The sequence below is a fragment of the Notamacropus eugenii genome, chromosome 7, assembly GCF_028372415.1.
Source record: "Notamacropus eugenii isolate mMacEug1 chromosome 7, mMacEug1.pri_v2, whole genome shotgun sequence".
NCBI lineage: Eukaryota > Metazoa > Chordata > Mammalia > Diprotodontia > Macropodidae > Notamacropus > Notamacropus eugenii.
The window spans coordinates 104,410,528-104,431,631 of record NC_092878.1 but is presented as its reverse complement, the minus strand read 5'-3'; the positions used below and the strand labels follow the sequence as shown (position 1 = coordinate 104,431,631).

General features: G+C 37.2%; 1 protein-coding gene across 3 annotated transcripts in view; it reads right to left on the bottom strand.

The window, feature by feature from the left end:
- Window positions 1-21,104, bottom strand: part of CFAP96 (cilia and flagella associated protein 96) — a 48,992-nt gene that overhangs the window by 4,065 nt on the left and 23,823 nt on the right. For 2 of the 3 annotated variants that reach the window (XM_072624179.1, XM_072624180.1), the window contains exons 4-7: window positions 12,455-12,592; window positions 12,283-12,358; window positions 5,299-5,478; window positions 1,995-2,164 (exon numbers count right to left, since the gene is read on the bottom strand). In XM_072624179.1, coding sequence (XP_072480280.1) covers window positions 1,995-2,164; window positions 5,299-5,478; window positions 12,283-12,358; window positions 12,455-12,592 — 564 coding nt within the window. The remainder of the gene's footprint in view (window positions 1-1,994; window positions 2,165-5,298; window positions 5,479-12,282; window positions 12,359-12,454; window positions 12,593-21,104) is intronic. The other variant, XM_072624181.1, reaches the window with a different exon arrangement.

Here is a 21,104-nt window from a genome sequence, read left to right as displayed (position 1 = left end):
CCTCCTCGGGTCTATGTTTCTTGGTCCATAAAATCAAAAAGTTGTAGTCTAAAGGCCCTTGCAGCTTTAAATCCTGAGCCTATAAAATAAACAGCCAGAAAGAGGGGAGATAAATAATCTAACTTCCTAAGAGATAGTTTCCACAAAATTTAGAAGGAAGCTTTCTGAATCTAATTTAGATTTTCAACACCTAAGAACCTACCTCTTTATTTTGTTAAATGTTCAACATGTTGATTTTTTCAAAAATCTAACCATGAAGAGGTGAACAGTATCTCTAATCAATCTATCTCTAATGCTATGTTTTCATGGAAAATTATTACAGAGGTACAGATAGAAAGTTTTGTACTTTCATGTTTTTTACTTTTTGTTTTTTTGTACTTTTATGTTTTCCATGAATGACAATTTCTTAGAACAAAGATCAGTGCTAACACTTAAATAGTAATCATATTTTTCCTTGACTATAGAAAGCCTTTAATAAATGACAATAAAATATTTTTACTTTGCCCTGGAATCACAGCTGGGTGTGATAGTAATTTAAAATGGAAAGATCTTTCTCATCAATTAATAGACCCATATGATCTGCTTGGATCTCCTGGAAGCCTGGAATAGGAAGGGTGGAGCAGAACTGGGAGGAAGTGACTGAGTGGGATCAGGTCTGAGGGGATAGAACACAGGCCAACTGACACATTGTGACAGTTGATGGTGAGAAGGCCCTGGCTGAAGGAGGAGAGGTTTGAGACTGACACATTGTAACAGTTGATAGTGAGAAGGCCCTGGCTGGGGGAGGGAAGATTTGAGACTGACACATTGTAACAGTTGATAGTGAGAAGGCCCTGGCTGGGGGAGGGGAGATTTGAAACTGACACATTGTAACAGTTGATAGTGAGAAGGCCCTGGCTGGGGGAGGGGAGATTTGAAACTGACACATTGTAACAGTTGATAGTGAGAAGGCCCTGGCTGGGGGAGGGGAGATTTGAGAATGGCTTTGATCTCTGATGTGATCATGTTTATTAACTTCTTTGTCACCCTGACAGATTTTGCTTTCTGGTCCTGGAATTTGACTTTTTGGTGTTTAAATAAATGTTTTTCCTTCTGTCTTCTATATGTAGAGTCTTTTCCTTCTGCCTTCTATATGGAGAGTCTTTTATATTTTGCGATTGAGAACTATGCTGGCATATTCATAGTCACCACCAGTGCTGTGAATATTGCCTTGGTGATACACTGGGTAAGAAGAATAGTAGAGTCAACTTAATCTCAACAATCAAGGATTCCAAGACACTGAATAGGTCTAATTTCTGTAGGGGTGAGGTGCAAGAATGGGGATTTTTAAGTGGCAAAGACCCATTCTTTTCAGCACAAGAGGGAAAATCATCCCTAAGAGACTATATACAACATGAACATTCTGAGGAAACCTTAAAAATAATTTAGTGTGGACTAACGGATTAAATTCACTCTAATCCTATCTGGTGCTTCATTACAGCATGGAAGGAACACTCAGTTGTCAGAGGATATGGCAGTGGAAATGTAAGCTCTGACAGATCTGCTGCCCAAGCATCAATCCAGATAAGTTTGAAGACACTCCTACTTAACCACAATGGCGACACAGAGGTGAATTGTTTGACTGAGTATATTCTAAGAGGGTCTGCAAAGTGTTAAGAAGACTGCAATCTGCAAGGGGGGTGGAAGTGCAAATACCCAAAACAATTAAATTACAGATCAAGGAAGTACTGAGGTGAATATTAGGAAATAAGCTCTATTTAAGCAGCTGGGGCATAGTAGTCAGAGATTTAGTCTAGGAGTCAGAGAGAATTGGATACAAGTTCCACCTCTGATTCTTAAGTAAATTCACTTGACCACTCAGTGCCCCCAATTTTTTAAATGCAGAGAAGCAGAGGCTGATTTCATCAACAGAGTAAGTTTCCTTACCCAGAGTTCTACCAATGAAATCACAGGTCCAAAAGAAAACAAAGCAAAAAATGAAAAGCTATACTTACTTTTTGACATTGGCAGACATTATACTTGAAACTGGCCGGGACTTTGGTCCACTGCTTGGATGGAAAATCTTGTCAGTTTTAGCTACAGCTTTATCCCCAATTTTTCTCCCATATTGGTCATTGGTATATGGAGGGAAAGGGTCGAATGTTCCTGCTTTCATACCACCTGCCTATGAGTAAAAGTTTTAGATATAAAAATATTTTACAAATGTTCTGAATACAATTGTCCTTATACATAGGGCACACTGAATAGAGTTAAGGTGCCTCACCAAATGACTCCAAATACTTTATCACCAGTTCCACTATAAACTCCTTCCTTTAGGTGAAGGAATGGGAGCTCTTTTCTGATACTTCAATGGAGCTATGATCTCACTAATGTGAGCTCTACTCCAAGAGCAGAGACTACAAACCCCTAAGGCCTTCTCATTTTGTTGGAATCTGGTCTGCATCTTCCCCTCAGTCCTCCACAGAATCCAATTTGCTGGGTCCCTTCATCTAGATCTTTTGACCTTGCCTGGATATACAAGTGTAGCACAGGGGAAGGTAATAAGCCTTTAAATACTATGGCCAGGTCCCTGCTAAGTAAGCTTTCTACAAAGGTCATCTCCCCTATTGTGTTGTCTGTTACCTTCTGTGTCACTAGGTGACTGGGCTCCCTGCTTTTGGGGGCATGTGTATTGCAACTATGCTCTTTATGCCTTTCTTGGTAATAAGTTGCAGCAGTATGTAGCTATTCTATCCAATGGGCAACCCATAACCTTAATTCTTCGAAGGCCATGGTATTTCATGACTAACAGAGGTTAAAAAAAAAAAGAAAAAGAAAGAATTCCTCATTTCTGAGGGAAGCCTGAAGGTGTTAAGAGCACTTTGTAATTTCCCAATTGAAATGCAGCATAGTTTTCTCCCCTTGTTCAATTTTACACTTAGTTTATTGTCAATTTACAGCAGCCCAAGGTATAAGTTCCATATATGATGGACCATATTTATGAGCTGTCCATCTACTTATATATTAGGGTCTGAACATGAGGCATTCTTTGTTCAGTTGTTTCTTTCTTTTGTGTATGTATAGTTAGACTGAATTTTTTTTATCTCATTTAGGAAGCTCTGCAGTGTTCCAGAGGAAAAACTCTAGATTTGTAGTCCAAGGACCTTAGTTCAAATCCTGTCTTTGCTCCTTATGACCTCTGTGACCTGGTTTCTCTAGGCCTTGGTTTTCTCATCTGCAAAATGAAAGACCTCTTTCATTTCTAACACTGTGAACTTGAGTGGTCTCTGATCTGTAAACAAGCAGCTTCTTAAGAACCTCACATTCTACAGGAGACATCTCTTCCATCTGAACACTGCTGGTGGATGGTAACAAATAACATTCATAAACAAAATACATTCTTCATAGGTTTACACCTCCTTGAAGAATTTGTTGAACAAAATGATCTCTATTGCCATATCTTGTAAGGAATCTTGAATGATTTTAAATAGAATCTTGAATGATTTTAAATGATCAGTGTTGCCCTTGACAACTATATACCTTTCTACTTTTCACAGAAATTAAACGTATACCGCCTAAGGTAGTTTATAAGCTTTTTGTATTCTTGTCATGGCAACTGATATAAGTTAAACTTTCTAAGGAAACATTGAGAATGATGTCATTGTCTGTCTTTTTTTTAAAATCATCTCTCAGTTTAGGAGTATCAACAACTTGTTTTATGTTGGTCTGTCTACAGATGGTATATTCTCCTATTTTGATTTTTTTTCTAATTTGATTTTGATTTAGGAATAAATCCTATATCATCAGCCAAACTCCTGTCAGAATATAATCAATTTCATATTTTGGATGGTATTTAATCCTTGCCTTTCAGACTCCCTTTTTTGAATAAATCATATGTAAGCAAGAGGTTTCTATACATTTCTCTCATTTCTTATTCCTAAACAGTGTTTTCTAATGTTTGTCACCATCATCCCTTTGGCCTAACTTTGCAATGAAGTAATTGTGTATTAAAGTGTACATAGATTTAATTTGGAAAATCTTTTTCAGTTCTTCCCAGAATTTATCCATTTTTTAATTCTGCACTACAGATGCTGGCACATAAGCTACAATTATGTTCATGGTAATCTTTTTGAAAAAAAATCCTTTTATCATGGCCACTGCAATACAAAATGACCAAGTATCACATGAAATGATGTTTCTGTTTGCCTTTGCATATATAATAAAACCAACTCAGTCACTTTCTTCATTTGCCTAAGAAGCATTGAGCCATCTTTCCATTTAGGAAAACTTCCATTTGTTTGCTGGTTTTGAAAATAATGAGAATGTCATGGTAGATATGATTCAGGTGCAAATAATTATAGGACTAGGGACTGGACCTGTGATTTCATTGGTACGGGGGATTTCTCAGTGAGGAAACTCCCTGTCTCAAGGCAGATTGGCACCTTCTCTTGAAACTTGTAGTCTTACAGAGCTCCCTAGAGCTGAGAAGTTAAGGGACTTGCCCAGGAGCACACAGTCAATATGTGTCAGGGGCAAGACTTGAATGTCCTTGACTTCAAGTCCAGCTCTCTAGCCACTAGAATATAGAAGCTAATACAGTAAGCCACAATCAGTCATTAACAACTTGGTAGGGATTGTTCAGAAAGTCTAAGTAAGGCCTTGAGGAAATTGGGCAAAAGACAGACGTAGTTTGGCCAGAAGGGTGAAGTGCTATCCTAAAAGTATGGGGTGGGGAAGAATGCCATAGGGAATGGTTTATAGGCCACATAATATGCTTGCAAAGACTTGGGGTGGGTGAATGCTACTAAGAAGAAAGAAGGGATAGGGCAGAAGTTGAAAGTAAAGGAGATAAATTTCACCTGCTTAGTATCAGTCAATCCAAACATATGCCAATACCTACACAAATAACTGACCAAATTCTTCACTCATTGGATTGGACATATTGGCTTCATTGTACATAAAGTCACCGAGGTAATTCTATGAGATCATAAGATTGTGGAATTAGAGCTCAAAGGAAGGAACCATTTACTTCATTCACCTAAACCATGCCAAACAGATGCCTGTCTATTTTTTTTTATTGAAGTCTTCAGGAGAGCAAAACCTAATATTTTCTGACATATACATCAATTTAGACATATTTCTATTGTTTCACCCTTTAGTGAAAATAAATGTTGCAACCATACACCCAATATTTCTCTATATTCTTTTAAACTAAATTTCTTTCACCCCAACTATCTCTTTTGAATTCTACTTGCTGCAATAGTATCTAGCCTATTTCTTATTTTTCCTTAACTGACTAATCTGTAACTATAAATTTACCTTTTTAGGAGGAGAAGATGGCTTAAAAGGTGTTACAGTTGCTTTTGGCTGCTCTGGTTTCTTAAGTGGTGGCAAAGTTTTGTCATAGAAATAAGGATTACTGTCAAAATAATCTTTTGGAAAGAGATTTAACTTGAAAGGTGTTCCTTTAAGTAACCGATGGTGCTCTTCAGTTTCTTTCTGTAAATTAAGTAGTGGTAAAAGTTTATAAATTGGGAATTTCCCTTCACAAATTATTAAAATCAGAAGAAAAGCACCTTGTGGTCCAGATTAAGTAGAAGGGTTGTTTTTTTTAGAAGTTAACTTAGTTAAAACCTTCCTGTAAATCTAGACCAGAGGTTCTCAGAGTATAGTTCAGGGGCCTCTGAGGGTTTCCAAGACCCTTGATCCACAATGTCAAAACTATTTTCACAAAAAGAGTATAATATTATAATACCAGGACATTTTAATATATAATATAGTAAATATCAATAGCCATACACACATAAACAATAGCTCTTTAGGGGTTGGGGGTCCTCAGTAATTTTTAAGAATATAAAGAAAATAAGCAAAAAGTTTGGGAACTACTGACCTAGATACATAATCTATAATATCCTTATCTATAAATAGTTGATCTATAAATAGTAGATCTATTTATATAAGAAAGAACCTTAGAGTCCAGTGAGTTTGATTTTTATCTGATCAATAATTCTCTCAAAAGTATCAATGACAAGTGTCATCCAATCTTTACTCAAACACCTTCAAAGTGTTAAACTCACAGTATTCTCTGAAAACTCATGATTGTTTTTTTCTTGTATGAAGCTGATCTCAGTGTCTCTAAAGTTTCCATCCACTGATTCTAGTTTTGCCTTGTTGGAGGGCATAACAACCATGTCCAAGCTTGTCCACCTGACTTGAACAGAGAGCCACCATGTTAAAGAACCTAATAAAATTTCAGGGTTGGAAGGAAGCTCAGTAACTATGTGGTCCAATGCATACTTAAAAAGAATGTTTACCTTCCACTTCTGCTCTCCCTACAATATACATGAGAGATGGTCTTTGCTTGAAGATCTCCCAATAAGGGAGCACAATCACCTCCTGAAGCAGCCTATTCCACCTTGGACAGCTCTAGTTGTTAGGAAATTTCCCCTAGCATCTAGTCTAATTTTGCCTCTTTCCAAGTTCTGCACCTTTTTCCTAGATCTGCCCTCTGGAGTCAGAGCAGAACAAGTTCAATCATTCTTCTTCTATCACATCTCTCCCTAAGTCTTCTCTTCTTCAGGCTAAACACGCCCGTTCCTTCAACCATTCCTGATATGGAATGAACTTGAGGCTTTTTATCATCTTGGTTATTCTTCTCTAGGCACTCTCCATCATAGCAATGGCCTTAAAATGTCACCCAGACCCAAACACCACACTCCAGATGTGACTGCACAGGGAGAATACAAAGACTGACTATTCCTGGATGCTTGCCTCTTAATGCAGCTTGTGGCTGTCATATTACACTTTTGACTGAAATTGAGCTTTGCAGTCAACTAAAATACTCATGATTTCTTTGAGCTGAAATGCTGTCTAGCATTTGGATAATTTCCACATCCTGTGGCAAAGTGTATTTTTTAATTCAAGTCTAACAATCAACATTTATCTATTTTAATTAGATTCATTCTAACATGTCAAGATTTTTTTGGATCTCAATATTGTTATCCAATTGGATGTTATCCCTCTCAACTTTGAATCATTGGCAAAGTTGATAATAATATCAGGTATGCTTTCATCTTATTCAATGACAAAAAAATACTGACAAAGATAAAGCCTTGTAGCACTCCACTACACATTTTCCTCTGGGCTGGTATCTTTCTATTAATCTCTTCAAGAAACCTCCTTCTGTGTTGGAGCTGCTCACTCTGTCGGTTCTGAATTCATCTCCATTTTGAAGGTGGACATATTTCTCCATCTTGACTACTGAGGTAACATGAAAATCTATTAAATACTTCACTGAAATCCAGGTATACCATGTCTACTGCATCCCCTTGTTTGACTTTGACAAAAAAAAAAAACTAGGTTAGTGTGATATGACTTGTTACTAATGAACCATGGAGGCTCTTAATGATTTCCTGCTTCCCTTTCTAAAGGTTTATTTTAAAATCCCTTTACTAAATGTGTTCTAGAATCTTGACAGGAATTGAAGTAAAGCTCAGTGGCTGATAATGACTCTACCTTCTTCCATTTTTGAAAATTCCTCTTCCTTCCTGTTCTTGCTGTCCTTTTCCCATTCTTAAAGGTCTTTTTAAAGATCCCCAATAGCTCCACAATCAGCTTTGCCTGTTCTAGTGACTTAACCTCACTGTGTAGCTACCTCCATTCATCTGTGCTTTCAAATACCCACTGAACATTTTGCTTCTATCCTTCCTAGAGTACTAAGCAATCAATAATTATAGAGATAACTAGTTCAAAGGACAAGGAGAAAGTAGGTACATAATTAAATCTAATTAGATAATTGGATTCTAGCTTTCAGAATGGATGCTGATTGGGTTGGGACATAGAAGGAATGTACTAATTTGTAAAGGCAGTTGAGCAGATGGTTTCCTTGTATCTTTTGGAAAACCAACCTAAAAATAAAAAGACACACCCAACACAGTTAGTTACAAAGGTTTGACAAAAAGTTACCAAAAACAAGACAAAGGACGAAGGATCTGGCTTTAAGCAGGTATGGAAGGCAAGAATAATTTTGCAGGGATCCATGGAAAGTATGCTGCTATGATCAAATAACAGTTACATACGCAGAAAGTGCAAATTGGTCTCCAGTCTAAAAAACATGAAAGTGTTGAAGGAATAGATCTGTTCTCCAGATTATTGTAAGGAATGAAATGGTCTTTATAAGACTAGGAGAAATTCTTCAAGAGGAAGAAAATGGGAATCTTAACCTATGTCAGGAAATTGGAGAATGTCACATACAGAAGAAAAGGACCATTGGAAATTTGAAGATGTCATAGATGCTTTTCTGAAAAGAGGTGGGAGCAGTCCCATCTGCTCCAAGAAATGATAGTGTATATCTGAATACAGGTACCATCCTGTAATGGTTAGAAAATAGGACACTTTGTGGCAATTGGTGACTTCCTGCTGAGAGATTCCTGAAACAGCCATTACAACAGAGAGGTCTGCCGTTTGCTTGGGGCATGTACTGAGGAGGCTCTCAAGATTTCTCAGACCTTAAGACACTACCCACTCCAAGAGATTCATATAGGGACAAATGATACTACACAAGGACCTTAGAGAAAAAACTGCTAATTGTTATGAAGTTCTGGAGCAAAAAGTGAGGATGTTAAAGGCATAAATGGCATTTTGATTGTACTTCTAAGGGTAGAGGATTCAGGAGAGGCTGATTTGTGATGTTAACAGAAGGTTAATTAGATGTAGAATGGGACGAGATCTAGACTTCTTGCTCTTATAAGCCCTCATGGCACTTTGTACCTTTTCCTAGTACAGGAATTCATTAGAAAAGGTAATGAAAATAAAGACTATTTTTTCCAACTTCAGAGATCCCAGGAAATCTTTTCTTTGATCACTTTGCAGTCTTTGGACCCCAGGTTAAATAAACTTGTCCTAGCGCTTACCCTATTCTGCTTTGTATTATACCCATTTCTGCACATCCGAGCTCCCCTACTAAGATTCTAAGTTCCAAGACAGTAGGGACTATGTTTTATACTTTTTTTTTTATTCCTCCATAACATCTAGAATGGAGAAGGCACTCAAATTTGTTTAATGAATGGAGTGAATGAATATGCCTAATTAAGGATTAACTTAGGATTAATCAAGTTTCTGAACTTGATTAGAGGATTCTAAGTAGATGAAGATGGTACATCTGAACTGTAGACAACAAAGATATGGGAGCTCAGGCTCCTTTGTGATATTAATCAGAATAATGATGATATTCTTTTCTAAGATAAAATAAAATTACTATTGTATGCAAGTTAGCAAAGTCAGAATGTAAAACTATAAAAATCTTGTTACAGGGAGATTAAAGCACACCAAATCCATTGAATTCAGTAATGAAAAAGCATTTATTAAGCCACTAATACAATTACATTTATGGAAAAATAGTTTTTTGTAATCCAATCTGGAAAGTACTAATTTGAGGCGACTAGGTGATACAGTGCTTAGAGCACGAGGCCTAGAGGCAGGAAGATCTGAGTTCAAATCTGGCCACAGACACTTGCAAGTTGTGTGACCCTGGGCAGGTCACTTCACCTCTGTCTGGTTCAGTCTCCTTCAGCATTTTTATACGTATCTCCTACGGTTCCTATGGAATCAAATGAAGTGATACCATGGTGGCACATAGTGGGCACTTAGTAAATGCTTATTCCCTTCCCCACTTTGTAGAAATATTTTGTCTATACATTATAGTTCATCTGCATAAAAAGAAATGCTAATAATCCTCACATGGCCAAATGGATCTGCCCCAGTTTCTTGAGACTGCTGCCTACGACCTTGTTTATGTTTCCCAAATATAAATTGATCTTGTTGCCTTTCAGTGTTATCACAACACCATGGTAGGAGCATTCCTGTAGCACTATGCATCTCACAATGCAAACAGTGCTTGGTTAATTCCCCACAGCTCAAGTCAAAGCCATTTTCACTACCACCAACTTCTCTAAGTACTTTGACAGGGCAGTCCATTCTGAATGACCCTACATGGTTTGCTCAAGCTGGGTGAGCCTCCATCTTTTCATTCACAGGAAGGCTATCTGTAAGTGGCCCTATTTCTGTAAGTGGTTGTGATATTTTAAAAACGGAATCTAATAGGATATATGCTAACATCATGACTATAGTATAATTTAATGTACAGACATTAAAGTGACAAGTGTTATTCAAAGTATTAGCAACGAATGTTGAGAATTTTTATTGCATATAATTGGGAAATAAGAAATACAGGGAATAGGGTATAGAAATTTATCTTGCCCTACAAGAAAAGAGAGAAGATGGGGATAAGGGAAGGGTGCGGTGTGATAGAAGGGAGGGTACGTTGAGGAAAGGAGTAATCAGAATGCAAGGTATTAGGAAGCGGGAGAAGGAGAGTGATGGGAAGAAAAATTGGACATGTTACAAAGTGAGGTAAAAGCAATTAGTATTAAAACAATTGACTGAATGAATTACTGAGAATAATTCAATGACATCTTTAGTTTGGGGAAAAGAATTTTAGTCTAAATTTCCTAGAGGAACCTTGGGTAAAATTTGGCATTGATGGAAAAGTTAAGGTTTTAATGGTAAATTTGATTTTATGATTGCTATTTAATCAGGAACTAGAACTTGTATAGAAAGGCAAGTAAGCCACTTAAGACTTGCCTCAAAAGATGTTCCTTAGCCAAAGTGAAATTATAATCATATTTGAAACATGGTTATTGGAACATTTTTAGATGCTATGGGACTATTAAGTGACTATTCTTCTGAGTCTAACTCCAAGTATGGATAGCAAGAAAGGCGGTCTGAGCCTCCAATCCATGATGCCAGTAAGCCTGTGAGACACTGGTATGAACTGCAAAATGGGAAGGGTGGGAGAGTGACTATTCGGCCTAGGCTGAGGTAGGAGTCTCCTGACTCAATTTCCCCACTGACACCTGGCAGACTTTAAGCCTGACTGAATGCAAGTGAATAATCTAATCCTGCCTGGAATTGACATGAAGTTGGGGAGATATTGTATCCTTGCAATGTCCCTACTCTTGGTGGCAATTTCCTATAGTCAAAAGATTTGTCAGCTTAATACCAGATCTATTCAATTATAGATTACTGGTAGGGGAACATCCTAGGTAAAGTCTAAAATTAAGCTATTAGGCATAGGACTTTAGAATCTAAAATTAAGCTATTACACATAGGACTTTAGACCAACAACAAGTTAGGGTCCTTTAATTCTTAGTAATACTGTGGAGACAATTAGGTCAAGAGCCTGTGAAGTTAGCAACATAAACATTATTTGTGTCTCAGTTGGTTAATGCTTAAAAAAATATTCTTTTATGGTCCATATTGTAAATGCTTTAAAAAGAAGTATCACCTGACCAAAAGTTTGAATTGTTTTATCTGTTATAAACTTATAAATTATAAGCTATATAACTTATAAGTTAAAAATGAAAAATAAAATTAAAAAAAGCAAATGGAAACAAAAGGACATAGACTCTTGATGGAGACTTAGGGAGGGGATGGCTAAAAAGTTATATGGCATTTTGTGTGTTAAAATTAATCTGTTCAAATGTAAATAGTTCTAAGCTAAATCCAATTTATTGCATAGATACTTAATATTAAGTTTGTAACAAAACTTTTTATAATAATAAAAAAAGTGACAAGTGTTTCTCCCACCTCCCTTTTCCATGAGTACAATCTATCTTCTACCCATACCATACAGGACTGGTAGCAACTCCCTGAGCTTCTCTGATCATTCCTAAACAGAAGTGGATATAGGTAGGGCCAAAACTGGGGGTAGTGATGGGGGTGACACAGAAGTGATAGGACCAGTGCTAGATAAGAGCACTTAGAGTGCATTCAGAAAGTTGCAAGTAGAGCATGGAGTAAAATCAGATCCTTTGAAAGGATGGAAAAAAAAAAGGTTGAAAAGAACCATAGAGGCAAAGGATTTTAGAGACAAAGAAGACCCGAAAGATCATCTAGTCTGAATCTCTCAATTTACCCATGAGAAAATGAAGGCCCAGAAAAGGCCCTTTAAGGTCAACACAGGTAGAAAATAGCAGAGCCAGGACTGGAAGGCAGATCTCACTCAATTCTACCTGTTGGCTGAAAATGAGCTAGAGGGTGAAAAAGGCTTTGGGTTTTTTTTTGCTTTTTGCATAACTGGATGTCCATCAATCAGTGAGAATCTGTATATCATTGTCCAAGAACACACAGATGAATGCAAAATGTATCTATCAAAATATAATTTACAAGGGTGTAAAATATTATGAGGATATGAGGCTAAAGAAGATAAACCTGAGACAAGGGAAAATTTCCTAATAAATTTACCTGAAGATTTACTTTTGCTGAGTCGTAGACATCAACGGAGTGCGAGAGCTGCTTACCTATGGTAATATTTGCATAGCTATGGGAGAAAAATTAGTAATGGTAATTAAGTTTATTCTAATTTTGTGAACATGACAGACAGCAAAAGCTTAAGGATGAATATTAAATATCTTACCCATATCCAGTCCCTTTCTTTCCTGGGTTTGTGTACAGATTCTTTCCTGGAGCAATATATTTGTCTTTGGGTTTTACTTGGGCACTGAAGAACGGGATTGGGCCACCTATTGTTCCAAAGTAGCTGCCCAATCCACATCTTAAACGTATTAAAACAAGAACATTAGGTCAGACATATGCAAAGAAATTTACTTTCCTACCTTTCAAAAAGATGGATAAACCCTTGATAATCCCGATAATTCTGTTTTCCCCTTTAGTAAGTTTTCAGGTGAAGGACAATTAGTATTATATATTATTTAGATTTTACTAGGCTTGTTTAAAATATTCCACACAAGACAAAACACTCATAATCCCCTAGGAAGTTAATATAGTTCCTATTAATAGCATTGACATAAAGGTCTTTAAGGCAAAACAACACAGAAGAATTACAAAGAGCTGAAATCTATTTTCCAGAACAATGTTTTGCACATTCACTCACCAATATAAATGCCATTTGAAGAAGGTGAACCAACTGTACTTTTCTACTCAACAGTAGTTATCAATGACAGCGTCAGTCTTTGAAGCCTCGGCATCATCTTTCACTCTTCCTTAACCCTGCTGTTCAACATGGTTATGGAGCCCCAACCGATTGTCTGTTAACAATATTCTTACATCTGCCCATTCCTCTTTATTTCATATAAACATTACCCTAAAGTAGGCTCTTGTTACTACAATGGATTATTACAATGAACATTACTGCCTTTAATCTGTCCTTCACCCTACTGCCTAACCAACTTTTATACAAAGGGAAGTCTCTTCTTATCTCAGAAGTCTTTAGGAGCTCCTCCCTACTATCTATGAAGTAAGATTTAAACTCTTTTGCATGACACTTGAAGGCCCTTCAAAATGTGGACTCTAGCTTTCCTGTTCATCTTTATTTAAAAAAAAAATTTTTTTAAGCTTTTAAACTTGACTTTCTTTTATAAAACAGATACTTGTGTAGAACCTTCCTTTGTCAGAAAGAAACAGATAAAAACAAAAGCAACATGTGAGAACATTGAGGCAGACAGAGATTAAGTAACTTAGTCACAAAGCTAGTAAACTAGTCGTCTACACCTGATTTAAGCTTAGGTCTTCCTGACTCCAGACCCAGCCCTCTATCCACTGACCCATCTAGCTGCCTTTAATTGTAGCACTGCCCAAGAACTAAGAAAACTAAAATCAGCTCTTGGAATTATACCTTCATTCAGGCAACTGGAATGGCATCAAGAGAGAAGAAAAAGAGTCCAGAAAGAAGAGAAAGGTGGACCAGAAAGCAGGCCATCAAAACAACAGTCTGACTTGCAGTACTTTTCCCATGGCAGTGATCTTTTCTCAGGAAGGATGCAATGATCGTAGTTTCGCCTCTATACCCTTCTGTTTGAAACAGTACGGTTGTGACCCACAGGAAAGTTTAACACCATCCCTCCTCCAAGGGCACCACTTTGGCCTTTAGTCTTAGAACTGTTGGTATAAAAACCTTCTCAAGATTTAGGAAGTGAGTGAACTTCTGTGAATTCTTCAAGCCTGTGATCCTACCAATCTACAAGAAATTCCAAGATTCCAAATACCTCTTCAGCTACTCCCCAGGTCTGTTAAGCATCTGTGAGAGTCAGGTTGTGACAGGTGTAAATCTTGTTCCAGGCATGCTTGTAGGCCAGGAAGCTTTATCGTCATCATTGTCATCATCATCATCGATGGCAGACTATAGGATTTTTCATTCTTCCCATGAGAATGATTCAGTTAATTTGGTCGCTTTCCTAAAAGGGGGTTTCAGGTGACCAGCCAGACCCAGTTCCTGACATAAAGAGCCTCTCTAAATGCAAGTGGTGTAGACATATACAGGGAGGCTTCCTTTGCTCCTAAATTATCTACTGAAGATACTGCAGTGTTTAAGGACAGAGAGAAACAGAAGTGAAGAACACTGTTTGCAAGGCAGGGCTTGTCTAAAGTAAACTCATAAACAGAATTTTTAAAACCTACTTCAGATTGATGGCAATTCTTACCAATTCTTTCAGTGAAAGCTGATACAGAATTATAGGTTCTGTTTTGGGGTTGACGTTCCTTTGACATCTCAAACTAACTGTCAATAGCTCCATCTCCTGGCTGCTGAAAATACACCCATGTCACCCTACCCTCAAAACCCCCTCACTTGATCCATACAGTCCCACTAATTACTGTCCCTTTTGTGAATAACTTCCTTGAGAAGGTGATCTATAATAGGTGTACCTGCCTCCTTTCTTCTCACTCTCTTAGCGCTGCAGTCTTGCTTACAACTTCATCTTTCAACTCTAAGTGCCTTCTCTAGTCTTGGAATCACCATAACCGATGGCATTTTTTCAGTCATCCTTCTTGATCTTTCAGGAGCCTCTTCTCCTCGATATTATTTTCTGTAGGTTTCTGTGACACTGTTCTCTCTGGCTCTCTCCCTGTTTGACTGCTCTGCTTGATCTTGATTCAGATCATGCCCACTAAACATGGACATCCTCCAGGTTCTGCCCTGGGCCCTCCTCTTCTCCCTCTCTACCACTTCATTGGGTGATCTTATCAGTTCCAAGAGTTTTGATCAGATCTATGCAAATGACTCATAGATTTATTTATTCACTCCTATCCTCTTCTCCTCACCTCCAAACTTAACCTTTATGGAAGCTAGGTGGCACAGTAGATAATGTACTGAGCCTGGACTTAGGAAGGCCTCAGTCCAAATACAGCCTCAGACACTTAGTGGTTATATGATCCTGGCCAAATTACTTAAACTTTATTTGCCTTAGTTTCTTCAAGTGTATAATGGGGATAACATTAATACCTACTTCCCAGGTTCCTGTAAGGCTCAAATGATATTTATAAAGCATGTAGCACAGTGCCGGGGCATACAGTAGGTGCTATATAAATGCCAGTTATTATTACGCTTATTATCGACAACTGCCTGTTGCCGATCTCACATTGGATGTCCTGCAGAAATCTAACACGCAACATGCCCAAAAATGAACTCATTATCTTTCCCCCCATACCCTCCTCTCTTCTTAAATTCACTATAACTACTGAGGGCACAACCATCTTCCCAGTCACCCAGGCTCACAACCTAGGGATTGATCTAGGCTCTCTCTCACCCCCAGGTCTAATTTGCTACCTTTTTTACATTTCTTACACATGTCCCCTTCTCTCCTGTGCCACAGGCACCAGCCCCATAAAGGCTCTCGTCATCTCACACCTGCACTATTATGACAGCCTTCTAGTTGGTCTCCTGTTACAAGCTTCTTCCTACCCCAAACCATTCTCCTTTACTCAGCTGTCTTTCTAAAATGTAGGTCTGACTATATGATGCCCCCACTCTCCTACTCAACACCAGTGGCTCCGTTGCCTCCAGATCAAATATAAAGTCCACTGTTGGGCTTTTAAAGTCCTTCATAACCAGGGTCCTTCCTACCTTTGAGCCTCCTTACACTCTACTCTTCTCCAAAGATTCTGAGATTCAGTGACACTGGCCTCCTTTCTGTTCCTCACACAAGACACTCCATCTCTCAGCTCTGATTGTCCCCCAAGCCTGCAGCACTCTCCCTCATTTTCACATCCCTTGCTTCATATTTCCATATTCCCCATCTTCCTTCAAGTCTCAGATGCAATCCTTGTTGTATTTGTTCTTCATTCTCAAAGAGGACCATGATATCAAGATGATGACATGACTTGCAGTTGACTTTGATTTGAGTGAGGGAGGGCTGTGCAGGGTCACCAGCCTCACTTTCTTCTCCTGAGTCATCTGGGTCCACTGGCCCGATATTCATCAGAATGACTGGAGATGGCCCGGGATGCAATGGGAGACCCTGGACCTTTCAGGCTAAGGTCTTATAGCATTCCCACTTTGAAAGAGCTGCAGTCCTACCTTCTACAAGAAGTTATTCCTAGTCCTCAATGTTAATGCCTTCCCTCTGAGATTACTTATCTGTAATTACTAAATAGTAACTGTTTCTCTTTTACCCAGGAACCCTGTGGGTCTTCCCCTCCCAGCTTGATTTTTTTTTTTTTTTTGATTAAAGGGGCCATCCCTTGAGTAACTACTTAAGGAAGCCTATTAATTGAATGGGTGTATTTGACTCAAAGTGAAAATACTATAAGACCTAAGCCTGAAAGAGCCAGAGTCTCACATTGCATCCTGGGCCATCTCCAGCCATCCTAATGAATATCAGGCCACTGGACCCAGATGGCTCAGATAAGAAAGTGAGGCTGGTGACCTTGTACAGCCCTCCCTCACTCAAATCAAAGTCAACTGCAGGTCATGTCATCATCTTGATGTCATGGTCCTCTTCGAGAACGAAGGACAAACACAAGTATCCTTTATAGATCTTGTTTGTATGGAGTTCTTTGTACATCATCTCTCCCAACAGACTGCAAACTACTCAAGAGTAGGAACAGAGTTTGGCCTTTCTCTGTATCTGTATCTTTTGGCACAGGGCCTGGTGCTGAGTAGGTGTTAAATAAATGATGTCTGAGTTGCCATCTTCCTTAACAGAGCTGACAAAGGCATGGTAGGCAGCTTGAACCAAAAACAAAACAACAAAGGACCAGACATTAAAACCCAAAGCAAAGAACCTCCTTTAATGATGGATTTTTATCATCAGTATCCACATACATACACATCATACTTCAACTTATCTATTAGTCATTTTAATCTATTAATCAACTGATGAATCCATCATTAATGTAGATATTCTATTCTTTGCTGTGGATTGCACATACACTTTCTCATCCTGAGATTTTTTTAAGAGTCTACATGAAGGATCTACACCCAACATACTGGCTATCTCTAGGGAATTCTTCTCCCATTTGCACCTAACACAAATCATCCTCCATGGCAATGGCACATTCACCTCTCCGTTTATGCCTCACTTGACATAAATAATGAGAGGATCATTAAACAAAGTTATCTAACATGCAGGCAAGATTCTTGGTTGGAAGAGAGCTTTTAAGACTGTGTTTTACTCTCTTAAGTCAAACATCATGGGATCTTCTATCCTCAATGTGCCTTTCAGTTAATGGTATGACTAAAAAATAATAGAGAATCATTTGGAAAGACTATCTTTTCCCTTCTCGTATTTTTATGATACCATCATAGATCATCTACATAAAGATAAGAAAGTAGGTATACAGGTCAGGAGTTATTGATGTTCTATCACTTTTGGGGGATTTTAATACAGTCTTTTCCCATTCTATTGTTATCTTCCCCTCCTTCTGACATCACTTAACAGCAGCCACACTATACTTTCAAGATTATATCACCTCTGACATGGACTTCCTCAGCATACACTTGGTCTGGTTCAGCTGCTTTTTCCAAATTTGTCCTCCTTGGTGCCATTTCCATTTCTTCATAAATAGCCCATCAAGGACTGAGATATTAAGGCCCAAATGTGATGACTTCTTTGTCATCCACGATGAACACAATTCATTATAAAAATGCTGACAAATTTGTTCCATCTAACATCTCTGTTGTCTTCCTGTCATTTTCTTGTATGAATGTTCTTGGGATGATGTGATTCATACAAATCTCACATCAAGCTTTCAACAGACTAGAAAAACACCAATTTCTATTGCTCTTTGCTATTTCGTAAGGCAATATTGCTTTTATCTTCCATTATCCTCCTCTGTTAGTATTTTACAAATATTATGTATTCAAAACCAACATTGCCATAACATGGTTTTGTTTTTCAGTTTATATCTGTGATTTCACCGATATATGGGGTTATGGTATAGTAACTCCTTCCACTAATGTCATTTGCCTCTAATTTAGAATCTTAAAGTTGCCTAGGGTGCTGAAAGATTAAGTGACTTGCCTTATATCACATATCTAGTTTTAGTAAGAAATAGGGACTGGAACCCAGGTCTTCCTGACTCTAAGACCAGTTCTTTGTTCACTCTGCCATCTTGCCTCTTATTAATATCTATAGCAAAATGTCAAATATTGGAGGGAACATGGAAACAATGGGATATAAATACACTGATGGTGGAACCGTGAACTGATCCAACCATTTTGGAGAGCAATATGGAATTACGCCCAAAGAATTATTAAACTGTGTTACAAAGAGTTACAAAGCTCTTTGACCTAGCAGTATTACTATTAGGTCTATTTCCCAAGGTAAACTGAGAAAAAGGAACAGAACTTTTAGCTTCTAAAATATTTACAGAAGTTCTTTGTCATGGCAAAGAATTGGAAATTGAAGGGATGCCCATCAATTGAGGAATGGCTGAACAAAATGTATGATTGTGATGGAATAAATGATGAGTTGGTTATTTTAGAAAAAACATGGAAAGACTTACATGAAACAATGAAGAATAAAATAAGTTGAACCAAAAGAACACTGTATATAGTAACAGCAATATTGTTCAAAGAACAGCTGTGAAAAAACCAAGTTTTTATGCTGAAGTTTATACTGAAACCAACTTCAAAAAGCCTTTGAAGGAAGATGCTATCCAATTCCAGAGAAAGAACTGATAAACAGAAGTGTATATATAATATGATTTAACATAAATCTGTGTCAAATGGTGGCCTTCTCTGATGTGGGCTAGGGAGGGAGGCAGGGACAGCATTTGGAAATTAAAATGGAACGAAAAAATAAAAAATAATCTACGACAATAAAAAATTCACATGCTAAATATTCTAAAAAAATCATGAGTACATCCAATCATGATTTTATAACAAAAGTAAACTTTTCATGGTTGCATGTTGGGTCAATACACTAGAATGCAAATATATCTTCATGTTTAATATTTTTAAATCTTCATGTTCATATTTTCATGAGAAGACATTTAATAATTATTAAACAAAACAGCAAGTGTGTGAAGTAGAGAAAATCATAGGGAACTGAAAAAAAACTGGATGCTCTAAGGGTCATCAATGTGGATACTAAAGACTTTGAGTCTTCTAATGGGGGAAGAGGGATACAGAGGAAGACTAAGGCAGGTGCCAAAGTTACTACAGATGGTAGAAGAGCATGCTAGAGATAGATAACAAGCAACAAGGATTGGGAGAGGATAGAATAATCTAATGGTCAGAATGCAAAGCAAAGTTCTGGTGCTGGAAGGGGCTAGGAGTTAGAGTACACATCCAAACCCTGTGGAAAAAAAGAAACAGGTAAAGAACTGTTTGAATAATAGATTGCAACTAACGTAAAGAAGCAGAAATGTAGAATTATTTCTCAGTTCTATATTATGCATTCTCTTTTGTTATACCTGAATTATAGTGTCCTAAATAACATGAATTTTGCCACTTTTGTATAAATTTAAAAAGATAAAATGACAGTAGTGCTAGTTCTCTATTTTCTATTTTTAGTTTTATTATTTCCTCTCAGAGGTTTTAAATAAGCCAAATAGAAAGTGTACAATCTACTAAAAGCGATTCACAGCAGTTAACACAAGAGGTCAGTATTCACAACAGAAATTTCATCAGTTTCCATGGGTTCAATGATCTCTATTCAGATGGTTTTCACACACACACATACACAAATATGTGTACATATACATATGTTTGTATATAAGTACACACATATATACATGTTTATATGTATATGTTTCATGTGTATATGTATATAATTCAGCCCTAACCTCTCTCCTAACTGCTAGTCTCCTATCACCAAGCTTCTTAGACAACTTCAATTCAACAAGAACATTTCTCACCCCTTTCAGATAAATCAATTTACATTATTCTTTATATTCTTACATAAAAACAAAATAAAATTTATATAAATTACATTCAAATATATATAAAAAATCATTGCCATAAATATTTCTGATAAAAACTTGACATCCAAACCCTTAAGAAATTGACAGCATTTAAAAAAATAAGACCCATTATATAAAAATGTATATATAAAATTCCCTATATTCTTATATAGAAAAAGAGAAGAGGGCCTCCCAAAATAGTATTACAATTAAATGAGCATCAGGATATAAGTCAGAACTTGACTCCAGTCACAATAATAAAATCAGGAAAATCATCATCAAAGTAACTGATTTTTCTGTTTCATTTCTGCATGGTGTAGGTCCCATTTTATCATAATATCATACCATACTAGCAATAATTTTATCATGATATCTGAGTAGAACAGAAACTTTGATCTTGATATGGCTACAATAAATAGTCCTGGTGGACATTTTTTTAAAACTGAGAGCCCAAGTTGTATATTAGGTAGCATTTTCATTGGCCATCTTCAGGAACCCTTTGCAACCTCTTAAGTAACATACATCAACAGCTATTTCTAATTCCCTTCTCTACTTCTTAAAAAAAAAAAAACCCTAAACCTAGTAATGATTAACAAAAAAACTCAAAGCTATAAACACGAATTGTAGAAGACCATAAATAAAACTATTAATTCCATTATTTAGATTTGTAGTTCCTACTGCCTTTGACAGAGCTGCAAAAAGAGAAAATGGTATTCATTTGTAAGCTATTTTTCTCTGGTACATTAGATTTTGTTGTTGCTGCTGTCAAAGTATTCATGTATTTCTTTGTATTGTTACACATGTTGATTCTCATGACAAAATGGTATTCCATTACATTTCTGTGCCAAACTTATTTATTCCACAACAACTGGGCACATGAATTTTTTGTTCTTACAAATGAAGCTGCTGTGAATGTCTTTGTA